Source organism: Suricata suricatta, chromosome X, assembly GCF_006229205.1.
Source record: "Suricata suricatta isolate VVHF042 chromosome X, meerkat_22Aug2017_6uvM2_HiC, whole genome shotgun sequence".
Lineage (NCBI taxonomy): Eukaryota > Metazoa > Chordata > Mammalia > Carnivora > Herpestidae > Suricata > Suricata suricatta.
In genome coordinates this window covers 67,965,240-67,979,800 of record NC_043717.1, presented here as the reverse complement: position 1 = coordinate 67,979,800, position 14,561 = coordinate 67,965,240, and the positions used below count along the sequence as shown (strand labels likewise).

At 39.7% G+C, this 14,561-nt stretch overlaps 1 protein-coding gene and 1 pseudogene across 1 annotated transcript in view; one reads left to right on the top strand and one right to left on the bottom strand.

Moving 5' to 3' along the window:
* The window catches only part of TRMT2B (tRNA methyltransferase 2 homolog B), a 27,934-nt gene extending 16,893 nt beyond the window's left edge, over positions 1-11,041 (top strand). The window contains 7 exon segments of the mRNA XM_029929674.1: positions 3,317-3,476; positions 5,900-5,981; positions 6,309-6,523; positions 6,679-6,780; positions 7,556-7,675; positions 7,890-7,989; positions 10,577-11,041. Coding sequence (XP_029785534.1) covers positions 3,317-3,476; positions 5,900-5,981; positions 6,309-6,523; positions 6,679-6,780; positions 7,556-7,675; positions 7,890-7,989; positions 10,577-10,700 — 903 coding nt within the window. The 3' untranslated portion in view covers positions 10,701-11,041.
* Positions 11,042-12,215: 1,174 nt separating this feature from the next.
* On the bottom strand, positions 12,216-12,614 carry LOC115284041 (annotated as a pseudogene).
* Between the last annotated feature and the right edge of the window lie 1,947 nt (positions 12,615-14,561).

The window sequence follows — 14,561 nt, the reverse complement described above, 5'->3', positions numbered from 1 at the left end:
TCCCTCTCCCTAACACTTTTTTCCCCTTCCCTTGCCCATGGTCCTCGGTTAGGTTTCTCCTGTTCTCTTGTTAAACCTATGAGTGTAAGCATATGGAATCTGTCCTTCTCTGCCTGATTTATTTCACTTAGCATGACACCCTCGAGGTCCATCCACTTTCCTACAAATGGCCAGATTTCATTCTTTCTCATTGCCATGGAATACTCCATTGTATATATAGACCACATCTTCTTGATCCACTCATCAGGTGATGGACATTTAGGCTTCTTCCATGTTTTGGCTATTGTTGACAGTGCTGCTATGAACATTGGCGTACACGTGCCCCTATGTGCCAGCACTTCTGTGTCCCTTGGGTAAATCCCTAGCAGTGTTATTGCTGGGTCATAGGGGAGTTCTACTGATAGTTTTTTGAGGAACGTCCACACTGTTCTCCAGAGCAGCTGTACCAGTTTACATTCCCACCAACAGTGTAGGAGGGTGGAAAGGCCCTATTTCCAAGTACACTTACATTCTGAGGTATGGGAGTTAGGACTTAAACATATGAATTTTAGGGGGATGTGAATCAGCCCATAACCCTCTACCCTTTGGACCCCCAAAATTCATGTTCTTTCTCTTCACATGCAACATATATTCAACCTTTCCTAACAGCCCCCAATTTTTTTTAATTCTCTGTGCCTAACATGGGGCTTGAACTCTTAACCCTGAGATCAAGAGTTACATGCCAGCCAGGCACCCTTAACAGCCCCAGTTTTTTTTTAATGTTTATTTATTTTTGAAAGACAGAGAAAGTGTGTGAGCAGGGGAAGGGTAGAGAGAGAGGGAGACACAGAATCCGAACCGGGCTCCAGGCTCTGAGCTGTCAGCACAGAGCCCAACACAGAGCTCGAACTCATGAACTGGAAGAATCATGACCTGAGCTGAAGTCAGACACTTAACTGACTGAGCCACCTAGGCACCCCTAACCCATTCCAGCATCAGCAGTAAATCCCTAACCTTATGTGAATATCATCTAAATCAAATGTGGATGAGATTCACGGTATAATTCATCCTAAGGCAAAAATCTTTTTCAGCTGTGGACCTGTCAAACCATAAATATTATCTGTTTCCAAAATACAATCTGTGGAACTGACAATAGGGTAGACATTCCCATTCTGGAAGGGAGAAATTGGAAAAAAGACAGTTGTCCTAGATTCCAAGCAAGTCTGAAACCTAGCAGGGCAAATTCCATTATATCTTAAGGCTTGAGAATTATCCTCTTTGGGTTGATGCTCTGTCCTTTGGCCCAGTGGTGTGTGTGGCAGGCTTATCCTTGAGACCCTGGACATTGGCAGTCTGGACCACTGAAACTGAGGATTCAGCCTTCTCCCCCGGGGGCTGTCTTTTCTGGGCCTATAGTGGCTGCAGCAGCCCTGCTGACTCTGAATTGTCTTGAGGTCATTCCTCCCTTTTCTTGAAGGATAACACCTGTTGGCAGTCAGATAGGCCTATTGTCCTGTCCTGTGGAATCCCAGAAGTCTGAAAGCCTTTCTTCATTATATCCTGTCTCTGTGCCCTTTAGTCTAAGCTGGAAGTATTTCTGCTGATAGAACTCCATCTCTATTTCTGACTTCTGCTGAGTTGGCTGATTAGAATCCATGAGTCACACCTTTTATCTCTTATTCAAAAAACTGCCCCACCATAACCTTGGTGTTGTCTCCTGAACATGCTTTCACATTTTGTTATATGGATAGGCTGAGATTTTTTCCAAATCTTGAAGATCCTGTTCCTTTTTGCTTAATAATTCCTCTTCAATGTATCTTTCTACTTTCACATTTTACTGTGAGCACAAGGAGAATCCAGGCTCTACCTTCAACACTGCTTAGAAATCTCCTTAGCTAAATATGCAGGTTTGGCACTTACAATTTGTACCTTCTACCCGACACTAGGACACAATTCATCTAAGTTATATTTTACTTTATATCAATCAAATTCTGTCCACTTTCCAATAGCATGTTTGTCATTTCTTTCTGAGATCTCACCAGAATCACCTTTAATATCCTTATTCCTACCACCAGTCTCTTCAAGGCAATCTAGGCTTTTCTAGCATGCACCTCAAAACTCCTGCAGTCTTTGCCCATTCCCCATTGTTTTCCTTAAATTTTTAAATATGTATTTTTGAGAGAGAGTGAGCATGAGCAGATAAGGGGCAAAGAGAGGGAGACACAGAATCGGAAGTAGGCTCCAGGCTCTGAGCTCTCAACACAGAACCCTATGCAGGACTCGAACGTGAAATCATGACCTGAGCCAAAGTTGGATGCTTAACCGATTGAGCCACCCAGGCTCTCCTTCCCATTCCCAGTTTTAAAGCCACTTCTAGGGCTGCCTACATGGCTCAGTCAGCTGAGTGTCTGACTCTTGTTTTCAGCTCAGTTCATGATCCCAAGGTTGTGGGATCGATCCCTGAATTGGGTTCTCCTGCTTAACATTCTTTCTTTTTCTCCCTCTGCCCCTTTCCCCTGTTAGCTCTCTCTCTGTATATTTCTAAAATAAAAAAATAAATAAAGCCATATCCATATTTTTATGTATCTGTTACAGCAACATCCCACTTCTTGGTAACCAAAATCTGTATCAGTGTGATAGGGCTGCCATAACAAAATACCATAGACTGCGTGGTTTAAACAACAGAAGTTTATTTTCTTACATTCTGAAAGCTAAAAGTCCACGTTCAAGATGTTGGCAAGCTTGGTTTCTTCCAAGGCCTCTCTTTTTGGCCTGTAGGTGGCCATCTTCTTACTGAGTCTTCACATGATTTTTCCTCTGTTTGTGCATCCCTGATGTCTCTTTCTGTGTCCCAATATTCCCTTTAAAAATTTTTTTTTAATGTTTGTTTATTTTTGAAAGTGAGAGGTAGAGCACAAGCAGGAGAAGAACAGAGAGAGAGGGAGACACAGAATTCAAAGCAGGCTCATGACTCTGAACTGTCAGCATGGAGCCCGATGTGGGGCTCGAACCCACGAACCGTGAGATCATGACCTGAACTGAAGTCAGATGCTTAACCAACTGAGCCACCCAGGCACACCCCAATATTCCCTTTTTTATGAGGACACCAGTCAGGTTGTATTAGGGCCCACCCATATGGTGGCTTTATTTTAATTTAATCACATCTTTAAAGACCTTATATCCAAATATGGTCACATTCTAAGGTACTAGGGGTAAGGCTTCAACATATGAATATATATATATGGATATAATTTAACCCATAGCAATCACTCAGCATGAATAATCAGCTGCACAACTCGTTAGATTTGCCTACATAATAATACTGTTTTCTTCCTAGTACTTTGAAGTATTACTTCAACAGTCCCCAGTGGAGCTCTGCCTTCTGTTTCATGAAGGTGGGTACTGGTGTGAGCTCATAGTTCGCACCAATAACCAAGGACACACAATGGCCATCATCCCTTTCTATCCTCAGGAATTAAAGACAGGTGAGACTCACAGAATGATAAGGGGCACCTTTTGTAGCAGCCCTTATTTTCACTATCCTGCAGTTGGTTTTGGAAGTTTCAGGGCAGATAGCAGAAACTACACATCCATAGAGTATTTGTGGGGGTTGGGAAGAGGGGTTGGAGGTGAGGACAAGCAGGTGGCCAGGATACTCTCTAACCAAGCTGCTCGCATATGCAAACAACAGAGACTGAGGTGGGGTTACCAAGTTAATTATCTTGTGAGGATTCCCAGGTATTTTCACAAGAACTTTGCCCATGGAACTTGGTAGATACTCTACAGACTCTAAAAGCCAATTCAATAGAGACAAGAATATAGTCAGAATTTCATAACTCAGATAAAATACTTTACATTCATAATTCACTTAGAGCTTTCAAATGTTCCCCCATTAAAACATTCCTATACTCAACATGATCATCTCAACCAGCTTGTGAAGTAGGTGAGAGGAGAGGTATTGAAACCCTTAATTCAGATAAACAAATGGCGATGTAGTAGTACCCAAGGTTAAGGAGCCAGTAAATAGCCAACCTAGGTCTTGATCCCATGTCATTGATTCCTGGCCTTTTTTTTGTAATTAAAAAAAATTTGGGTATAGTTGACACACAGTTCCTGGCCTTTTATTTTTATGTATGTATGTATGTATATATATATGCATTTATTTAAATAGATACAACTTCATTAATATCAAAGTAGATTGTAAGACAACAGGTATTACTAGAGATAAAAAAGAAGACTTAATAAAGGTTAGGAGATTCAATTTAAAAGGAAAATACAACAATTTAATATTACATCTAATAACTCACAGAACTTTAGGAAAATACATAATGCGATAGTAATGGGGGATGCAGTAAATAATGGTAATCTACATATGTCCAAAAAACCTTTCATTCATTTATTTTGATTTTAATTGCAGTATAGTTAACATACAGTGTTAAGTTAGTTTCAGGTGTACAATATAGTGGGTTGACACTTCGATACATCACCCTGTGCTTATCACAAGTGTACTCCTTAATCTCCATAACCTGTTTAGCCCATTCCCCCACCCACTTGGCCTCTGGTAACCATCAGATTGTTCTCTATAGTTGAGAGTGTTTCTTGGTTTGTCTCTGTCTTTGTTTTTCTCTTTGCTTATTTGTTTTGTTTCTTAAATGCCACATATGAGTGAAATCATTTGGTATTTGTCTTTCTCCAACTGACTTATTTCACTTAGCATTATACTCTCCAGCAGCATCCATGTTGTTGCAAATAGCAAGATTTCATGCTTTTTCATGGCTGAATAGTATTCCATATTATATATATGGATATATATATATATATATATATCTCACATCTTCTTTATCCATTCAACTATAAGTGGATACAGGGGCTGCTTCCATAATTTGGGTCTTGTAAATAATGCTGCAATAAATATCAGGATGCATGAATCACTTTGAATTAGGTTCTTGTATTAAAAAATGGGCAGAAGACATGAACAGACATTTCTCCAGAGAAGACATATAGATGGCCAGCAGACACGTGAAAAAATGCTCAACATCTCTCATCACCAGGGATATGGAAATGAAAACCACAATGAGATATCACCTCACATGTATCAGAATGGTGAAAATCAAAAAAATACATGAAACAACACATGTTGGCAAAGATACAGAGAATGGGGAGCCTTTTTGCACTGTTGGTGGGAATGCAAACTGCTACGATAACTGTGGGAAAGAGTATGGAGGTCCCCTCAAAAAGTTAAAAATAGAACTACCCTGGGGTCCAGTAGTCACACTACTGGGTATTTACCCCCAAATTATAATCCTTGGCCTTTTAACTGTAGACCTCCAATATAGTTTATTGTGATCTATACTTGTGTCAAGCAAATGTTTAGGCTCTCTACAGGGATGTAAGAATTTTAAAATATTCTGAACTCAAAGAAAGAACTTAGTTACCTTGATCGTTCCCTTCCATGACCTCTTTCTTTTCTTTGAGGACTCACATCTTTGAGGTGGTGTTTCAGTGGGTGGTTGGAATATTTGCTGTGGAGAATTTTGAAGAGAATTGAAAAGTTATTGCTTCTTTGTGATGGGGCAAAAGTTTAGTTTAGCTCCTTATTTACTACAAGAATAACTCTTACACTTTCTTTAGAAAACCATGAAAGAGGCTCAAACTAGAGTAAGCACTGTGTCTCTTGTATAGGATTTGTCAAAAGCTGAGAAGCAAAGCAGTGCTTCTCCTGAGATGTGAAAATAGTGTATTTTTTGTCATATAGAACATTACTTTATGTTAAGTGTTATTTATAATAGGATTTGAGAAATGTGCCTTCTTGTCTGACTACTGCAGGAATGATTACTGTAGAGCTTGGAGAGAAAATTTGTCAGAGATGACTCTTTGCCTGACTCCTGATTCTGTGGTCTTGGCAGGAGGAGCTCTGTGTTCAGAAAGAGGCTGTAAAGAAGTTTTTTTATCACCGGGCTAGGAGCAATCTGTGACTTGAGAGCACTTTACTTTCAGGAAAGGTAAACCTGGTATAGGGAAACAGCAAGCAGGAGGCTGATGGCTTGCCGTAGATTGGGTTGTAGATTGCTGAGGCAGGACTGGTTATTGTGGAGGAACTGGGCTAAGTAATACTGGCCCTTATACACCAGCCAGGTCTGAGAAACCAGGCCAAATTCAGATGAGAGAGTGTCTGCATAGACCTCCATCCCCTGAGATGGAACTCCTACAGACTCCTCAGGGCCATGCCATGGGAGCTGCATCTCCTGGCTGAGATGCTGCCCCCTGCCAACCACCAGAGGTAGAATGGCCTGCCATCCCAAAATGCTTTTTCAAAAATTCTTTTTCAGCACACAGATGTGTTCTAGCCATCAGCAATCCCCATACCAGCTCCTGTTTGGGGAACCCCACCTCTTTGGAGATCTCTTGGGCTTGAAGATCCACATCTCTCCAGATACCTTTTTCCAGATTAACACTGCTAGTGCTGAAGTGTTATATCAGACAGTGGGGGAGCTGAGTGGAGTGAACCCTAACACCATCCTCCTTGATATCTGCTGTGAAACTGGCAAGTGGCAGCCCAGGACAACATCTACATGCTGCTTAGCTTCCAAACCCTATCCAGGGCCCAGATGGGTAGGTTGTGGTAGTGGTGCAGGCATAATGCCAGTGGTTCAAAATCATAAAGTACCCTCCCCTCCTCTTTTCCTTTTACTTCCTCAGGTGTGATTGGCCTCTCTCTGGCTCAGTATACATCCCAGGTCCTTGGGATTGAGTTGGTGGAACAGGCAGTAGAGGATACCAGGTGGACTACAGCCTTCAATGGTACACTGCTCGCAGTCTGGAGAGAAATTAAGAGCTGCAGTTTTTCTGTGCTGTGTAAAGGGTTGTGTGGGAAAAGGGCATCTGCTAGATCCGTGACCTGCACAGAGGGAAGGGAGGGTGTCCTGGAGTGGTTGGAATTGGGTCCTGATGATTTTTCTGAAAGAGGTCCCAATAGCTAATCTTCCCCCGCCTTTTTTTTCCTATCCAGAAGAAGAGCCTGAAGTGATGAACAAGCCTTGTTGTCTTGACAAACTTTGGAAAATATAGAAGAGCCTTCTTGACATTAAACTCATGAGGCATCATAACAAAATACGATAGGTTTCAAATAATTTTTAGCACCAGAACTTTTTCTTTGAACAAAATCTTATGCCAAACTACAATACAGAACACAGATCCCATTGTTCCCTGTACCCTACCTACAAATGACTCCAGAGGCTCTGTGGAAATCTCTAATAGAGAAGAAAGAGCACTTGAGTAAAAGTCAAGGTTTTCTTCTTGGTAGAAGTACTTATGTGGTATGTGTCACTAAGTTTTAAAATAACTCAAGCTGAAAGGCCTGCTGAGATATTGTAAGGAAAAGTGCTCTGGCAAAAACGAATCAGGTCCAAAAGCATTTCTTTCACTGTTATTCAGAGGTGTGCGAGATCCAAAGGGAAGATGGCAGAGCCTTGGCTCCTGTACATTTCTGTAAAGCTTAAGCCCCCCTCCCCACCTTTGCTTCCTTTAATGCTGGGACTGATTTTTGAATTCTGTCATGTGGGCCTCTTTTCTGCAGGCATCACCAACTGTGAATTCCACACTGGTTGAGCAAAGAAGATTTTGCCACAGCTACTAAAATTGAAGGAAGATGGGCAGTTCATTGTTGCTGTGGTGAACCCAGCCCAGGCGGGACTGTGTAAGGATGGATAGCTTTCCTGTTACAGAACTAATTGGGTGTTCTCTTGATGTCCACCACCTTCAGTCCCTTACTCCCTTACTATGCTAAGGGTGCTCACAGTGGGCTGGCTCCAATCCTTCTTCTCCTCTATTCCTAAGCAATCCTAGGTGCTGGCCAGTTGGTAGTTTCTGATAACCCAGACCACTCAGTAGCAATGTGTTTCTTTCTTTAGATCGCCAGGTGGCTCAAGCCATTTGAAGCTGCAGAGCTATCCGTACACTGATTTTTGTTTCTTGCAAGCCCCATGGTGAAACCACAAGGAACATCATTGAGTGAGTCTTGACTTCCCTTTTAATTTTCTCCTGATGATAAAAGTAATTCATACTTACTATGCAGATTTAGAAAACAGAGTAATATAATATAATATATAATATAATATAATATAAAGAAACAGAAAAAAGTCATTATACTATCATCAACAATCAGTTATAGGGACAGGTCTTGGGCAAGGCAAGTAAAGCAACTACTCACTTTGGGTACAAAATTTAATAAGATGGTGTACAGAATCTCAGTCATTAAAGGTACATTTTTATTTCAGTATTTTCAAAAATTGAAATTAGTCTAAGAAATCTATGATAAAAAACATATTAAGTTTTTTTTTTAAAGGCAAGATCTACTCCTGTGCTTGCCAAACCCTGCCTCAGTGATCTTACTCTAGTCCTGGTCCTGGTTCCAATGAAACCCTATTTATCAAAGCAGGCAACCAGGCTGCAGGTTGTTTCCAATTTGATTTTCCAAAATATTGCATTAACGTATTTGTCTTGATTACTGAGTTTTCTTGGCACCCTCTTAAATTTTTTACCCAGGGTAAATGTCTCTTGCTTCACTCCAGTTCTAGCCCTGGTCAATTATTTTGATTTTTCAAATGTTTTCTTTCTTCTCTCCCTCGCCCTCTCTCTCCCTCTCCTTTTTACATAAGCAAAACAGTTTCTCATGTTTAAACAACATAGGTGGGTGTGAAGCACAGATGATCTACCTGGATGTAATAAGTGAGAATTAAAAAATAAATGAATAGAGCTTTCAAGTCAATGAGCTGGAAGAAGAATAATAAACCTAAAGGAAACTGAAGGGAAAAATCAATAACGTTGAATAGAATCCAGAAATTAATGAACCTATAGACCTGACAAATAAATAAGAAAGTGTTATTGGAAGAAGAAAATAAAATAGATAAATCTAATCCAGAATATGAAAGAATAAAACATAAAAATATAATCCTTAAAAGAGAAAAAGAACATAACTATAGGTATAAAGAATTTTTTTAGGTTTATTCACTTATTTTGAGAGAGACAGAGAGAGTGCAAGTGAGGGAGGGCCAGAGAGAGAGGGAGAGACGGAGAATCCCAAGCAGTCTCCATGCTATTAGTGTGCAGAGCCTGATGTGGGGCTTGAACTCACAAACCGTCAGATCATGACCTGAGCCAAAACAAGCGTCAGACACATAACCAATGGAACCACTCAGGTGCCCCATCACTACTTTTTCTAACTAGTTATCATCAACCTTGTGTCCAGCTACCTTTTTCTCTTATTAGTTTTATTTGTTTTCTGGTTGATTCTCTTGCATTTTCTTGATAGCTGACAATACGATCACCATATCAAAAATAGTTTTGTATCTCTCCTAATACATTTTATTTCTTATTACATTGGATAAGAAAATGTTCCATTATAGAAGCAAAAGTTAATATCTTGTTCCCAATTTCAATGGGAGAGTGCTTTTTAAGCTATACAGAGTCAGCCAGGGAAACAAGAATTCTTATGCTTTGTTGGTTTGAGAGTAAATTGGTACAGTCTTTGGTAGAACAGTTTAGAGATACATATCTTAGGGCCTTACAAACATACAGGCCCTTCAACTCAGCAGTTGTAGTAAATAACTAAAAATGTGTGCAAAGATATAACTATTAAGGATCTTCATGGAGTGACTTTTTGAAATAGCAAAAAGTTAGAAACAGCTTAAATTTCCAGTAGCGGGGATTAGATAAATAAAGTGTGTTACATATATTTAATAGAATACCATATAGCCAATACATGTGAGGTAGTCTTACATATAGAAGAGCAATGAACATGATTAACTGAAGAAACTGGTTGTAAAGTGGTTATGTACAATATGTACAGTTTGACTCCATTTTAAGAAACCAATTTAAGTATACATATTTAGAAAGGTATATCCTGGAAAATCAGCAGTGGTTATCTTTTGTGAGTTTAGAGGTGAATTTTTGTGCTTATTTTTGCTTGACTGCCTTTGAAATAGGGGAAAATTAATCTAACTTGAAAAAAATTCAATAGAATAATTTAATTAAATAATATTTACTAATTAATTACCTGTCATATAAATTATAAAGAAAGGTATATGGCTTGGGCTGCTTGCTCTATTCACTATTGAACCCCTACATGTGTCACAAACTGAGAACACAGAGATAAACAATAAGCAGTTTTTGCCTCATTTCTACCCTTTAAATGATTATACTCCACTGAGGAAGATGGTTAAAAAAAACCCAGGTAGATACATTAAATATAATAAATGCTATTATAGAGCGAAACACAGGGGGCTGTTGGAACACAGCGAAGGGCTTAAATTTTTTTTAATGTTTATTTTTGAGAGAGACCGTTACAGTGCAAATCCGGGAGGGGCAGAAAGAGAGAGAGAGAGAGAATCCCAAGCAGGCTCCAGGCTCTGAGCTGTCAGCACAGAGCCCAATGTGGAGCCCGATCTGAGAACCCCAAGATAATGACCTGAACTGATGTAGGAGACTTAACCAACTGAGCCACCCAGGCCCCCTGGGAAGGGCTTACATTTTAAGAAGTAGTGTTCCTGTAGGTTCTCCTTGTTTTCTAGGAACTGATCGTTATGATCTGTTTCTATAGGCTGTGCTGTCCTCCAGACTCTGCTAAGAAGCTCCTCAGTGAGCCTTTTGTCCTGAGAAAAGCTGTGCCTGTGGATCTGTTCCCCCACACCCTGCACTGTGAGCCAGTGCTCCTCTTCACTTGATAAGCAACCTCCCACAACACTGCAGGCTCTGTCTTAAGGCTGAAGTTTCAGTAACTTCCAGGTTTGGCATACTGCCACATTGTAGACCCTGAGCGAATTATTAGAGAAACCAGTCTTTGAATCATGAGCAGTAAGAATGTTACAGATGACCCATGAACAACAGAGGCCACTGACCCCCCCCCCCCACAGTTGAAAATCTGCGTCTAACTTTTGGCTCCTCAAAAATTTAAGTACAAAGAGCCTACCGTTGACTGGAAGCCTTACCAATAACAGAACTGGTAAATTAATACATATGTTGTATTTTATATATATTATATACAGTATTTGTACTATAAAGTAAGCTAGAGAAAATAAAATGTTATTAAGAGAAAATACATTTACTGTATGTATTTACGAAAAGAAAAAAACATCTGCATAGTTCAAACTAGTGTTGTTTAGGGGTCAACCATATATGGTGTGGATTTATAACCTTAGGTTTCAGAGTCCCTTGCTCCCATGTGTGTTTGCCTGGTTGTAGCCACTCCATGTTGGCCCTGGATCTAGATTGTTCCTTTTGTGGTCAGCCTGTCATGGCTCCCTTGGTCATCACTCAGACTTCTCTCCTCTGTCTGACTCTGTTTGTGGTGTGGTGACAACTGAGCTTTTCTCTGCAGCTGGTAATAATATCACATTGACTTGGGTCTCTGTATTTTCACAGAGATTTTGTTAGATAATATTCTGCATTTATGAAGTAGCCAAGGATTAGAACTGGAAACAAATCTAGCTATTTTAAAAAGCAGAGGAAGTTATAATGTCATTGCACAGTAACTGCATGATCTCAGGGCTTCATTCCTTTGGGTTTTCTAGGCTGTGAAATTCTAGAATACCCTTTAAAAATGAGGTTACTCCTAGGAGCAATAGCACCAATTATCTCTTACCTATGGAGGGAGAATTGGTTATAGTAGAGACACTATGAGAAAGAAGATGTTCAAAGAAAAGACAGAATACCTATAATTATACTATGTAGCATGGACACAGAAAGCTCTAGAATCCCCTAATGATCCAGTACATACTATAATAAACTAGATATTGAAACTGATATTCTCTACTCTATGATTTTTTCAACTCTGGAGTTGTTCTTGGTTACTTGTCCAGCAATTTATATTATGTTTTGAATCTTTTAACAGCCTAAGAATATGTACAAAAATCTGATTTACAAAATGATATTGGGTCAACTAGTATTTTTAATTCTCAATCCTAAATAACTTGTAGAGATGCCTCCACAGAAAAGTGTGGCTATTAAAGTTACTATGTACATATCCATTTTTAAAAATACTAGAAGGAAATAATGTACAATGATTTAGAAATGTATTGACTTATGGCAGTTAGATAAGTTTTATTTTCATTTCCCTGTTTTCCATTTTATGTAATGGGAAAGTGACTTTTATTTTGTCCTCTTTTTTTTCCCCATATGGCAACACTATCTATTACTTACCTTTTTTTCTTTTGAGGAACAAGAATCAAGTTTTTATTTGTTCATTTCATGCATTTCAAGTATTCCTCGATGACGTCCTTGGCCTGAGACTCTTTACCATAGTCCTTAACTACCACACAACTGCAACCAACCACTTTATGGGGTTTTCCCTCCCCGTCAGTTTTATAGAGGCCTACCCATTCCCCTAGTTTCTTTTTGTCATCAACCTTAATGAGGTTGATTTGGTGCTCAGCACAATGGGCCTTCACCAATTTGACATACATCGGCTCATCACAGTTGTAGGCAAGCATGCAAAGACGGGCTTGGCGCTTGTCTAAGGCTTTGGCAGCTTGGCAAATTCCATGTGGTAGGCCATCATGGATGAGTGCGGTCTTCAGCACCTCTTGTAAAGCAGTATTCACATCCATTACACCTCCAGCAGCAATGCCTTCCTTGGCCATCATGGTGGGTTAGGATGGAGCAGAATCTTGACCGCACCCGAGCCTCCACCTCCTCATGACTCAGTGGCAGCGGGAAAGACCAATTAGTTACCTAAGCCAGAAACCAGAGTTATCGTGCTCACTCTGTATGCAAGGGGGATTCTACCTGGATATCTTCTAGGTACTCCAAACTCAACATATCTAATGCTGCATGGTTCACATCTTTTACCCCAAACTTGTTCTTGTTCCTATATTCCCAATTTTGATGAATATACCAATCTACTCATTCACTCAAGCCAAAAGCTTGGGAATTCTGAGCCTTTGTTGTCCTGTACCTCCTGCCCCCATCCAACATACCACCAAGTCTCCATCTCTGTAGGTTACCATAATTTCTCACCACATTGCTCAAAAGGCCATCTTTTTAACTGATGCTGCTATATCCACTCTTGACCCCATCCATTCCATTCTCTACAGCCATAGTGAGTTTTCTAAAATGCCAATCTCATTGTGTTTCTCCAGTGCTTAATATCTGTCATTGAATTCTTCTTGCTTTTATTTAAAAATTTTTTTAAATAGTTTATTGTCAAATTGGTTTCTGTATAACACCCAGTGCTCTTCACAAGTGCCTTTCTCCATGACCACCACCCCCTTTCTCTCCTCCCCCTCCCCCTTCAGCCCTCCGTTCGTTTTCAGTATTCAAGAGTCTCTCATGATTTGCGTCCTTCTTTTTCCCCAACTCTCTTTCCCCCTTCCCCTCCCTATGGTCCTCTGTTAGGTTTCTCCTGTTAGACCTATGAGAATAAACATATGGTATCTGTCCTTCTCCACCTGACTTATTTCGCTTAGCATGACACCCTTGAGGTCAATCCACTTTGCTACAAATAGCCAGATTTCATTCTTTCTCATTGCCATGTAGTACTCCATTGTATATATATATCACATCTTCTTGATCCATTCATCAGTTGATGGACACTTAGGCTCTTTCCATGATTTGGCTATTGTAGAAAGTGCTGCTATGAACATTGGGGCTCATGTGCCCCTATGCAAAAAATCCAAAATTCTTGGGGTGCCTGGGTGGTGGCTCAGTTGGTTAAGCATCTGACTTTGGCTCAGGTCATGATATCATAGTTTGTGAGTTTGAGTCCCATGTCAGGCTCTGTGCTGACAGCTCAGAGCCAGGAGCCTGCTTCAGATTCTTTGTCTCCCTCTCTCTCTGCCTCTCACCTCTGTTATTTCTCTCTCTCTCTCTCTCTCTTTCTCAAATAAATAAACATTAAAAAAAATTTTAAGTCCAAAATTCTTGATGTGGTCTCAGAGCCCCTTCATAACCTTGGCAGCCTCATTCTCTATACACATTGAATTCCATTCCCTGAAAAAGAAAAATGTCTTCCATTCTGGTCCTTTTATACTGTTTCCTCAGCTTGTGAGGTGCTTTTTATTACCTCTTCTGGCTAATTCTACTTCTCTTTATGTTTCTAACTTAGATATTCCCCAAGGAATATCTAATGAATAAATATAGAATTGGCCATGGATAATCAGCTTCCTGATAATTTTGTTAGTGTTATTATTTTGTGAGATGATCTTAGAATCATGCCCCTGTCATTTTAATTATGAAAACTTTCAAATATACAAGAAATGTTGAAAGAATAGTGCAACAAACACCAGTGGATTCACCAAGATTCAACAAATGTTAACATTTTGCCATATTTGCTTTATCTCTGTATGTATTTGTTCTTTGATAAACTATTTGAAAGTAAGTTGTAGACATCATGACACTTCACTTTTAATACCTCAACATACATATATTCATAAAGATGTTTTTCTATATAACTATATGGTACATAATACCATAAAACTGCTAAAATAAATTAACAGTACCTCACCAATTTCACTAATATTATCTTCATGAAGTATGGTTTACAGACTGTTTAATGGTTCACAGGGAGATAAGGAACTTGCACCATAGTT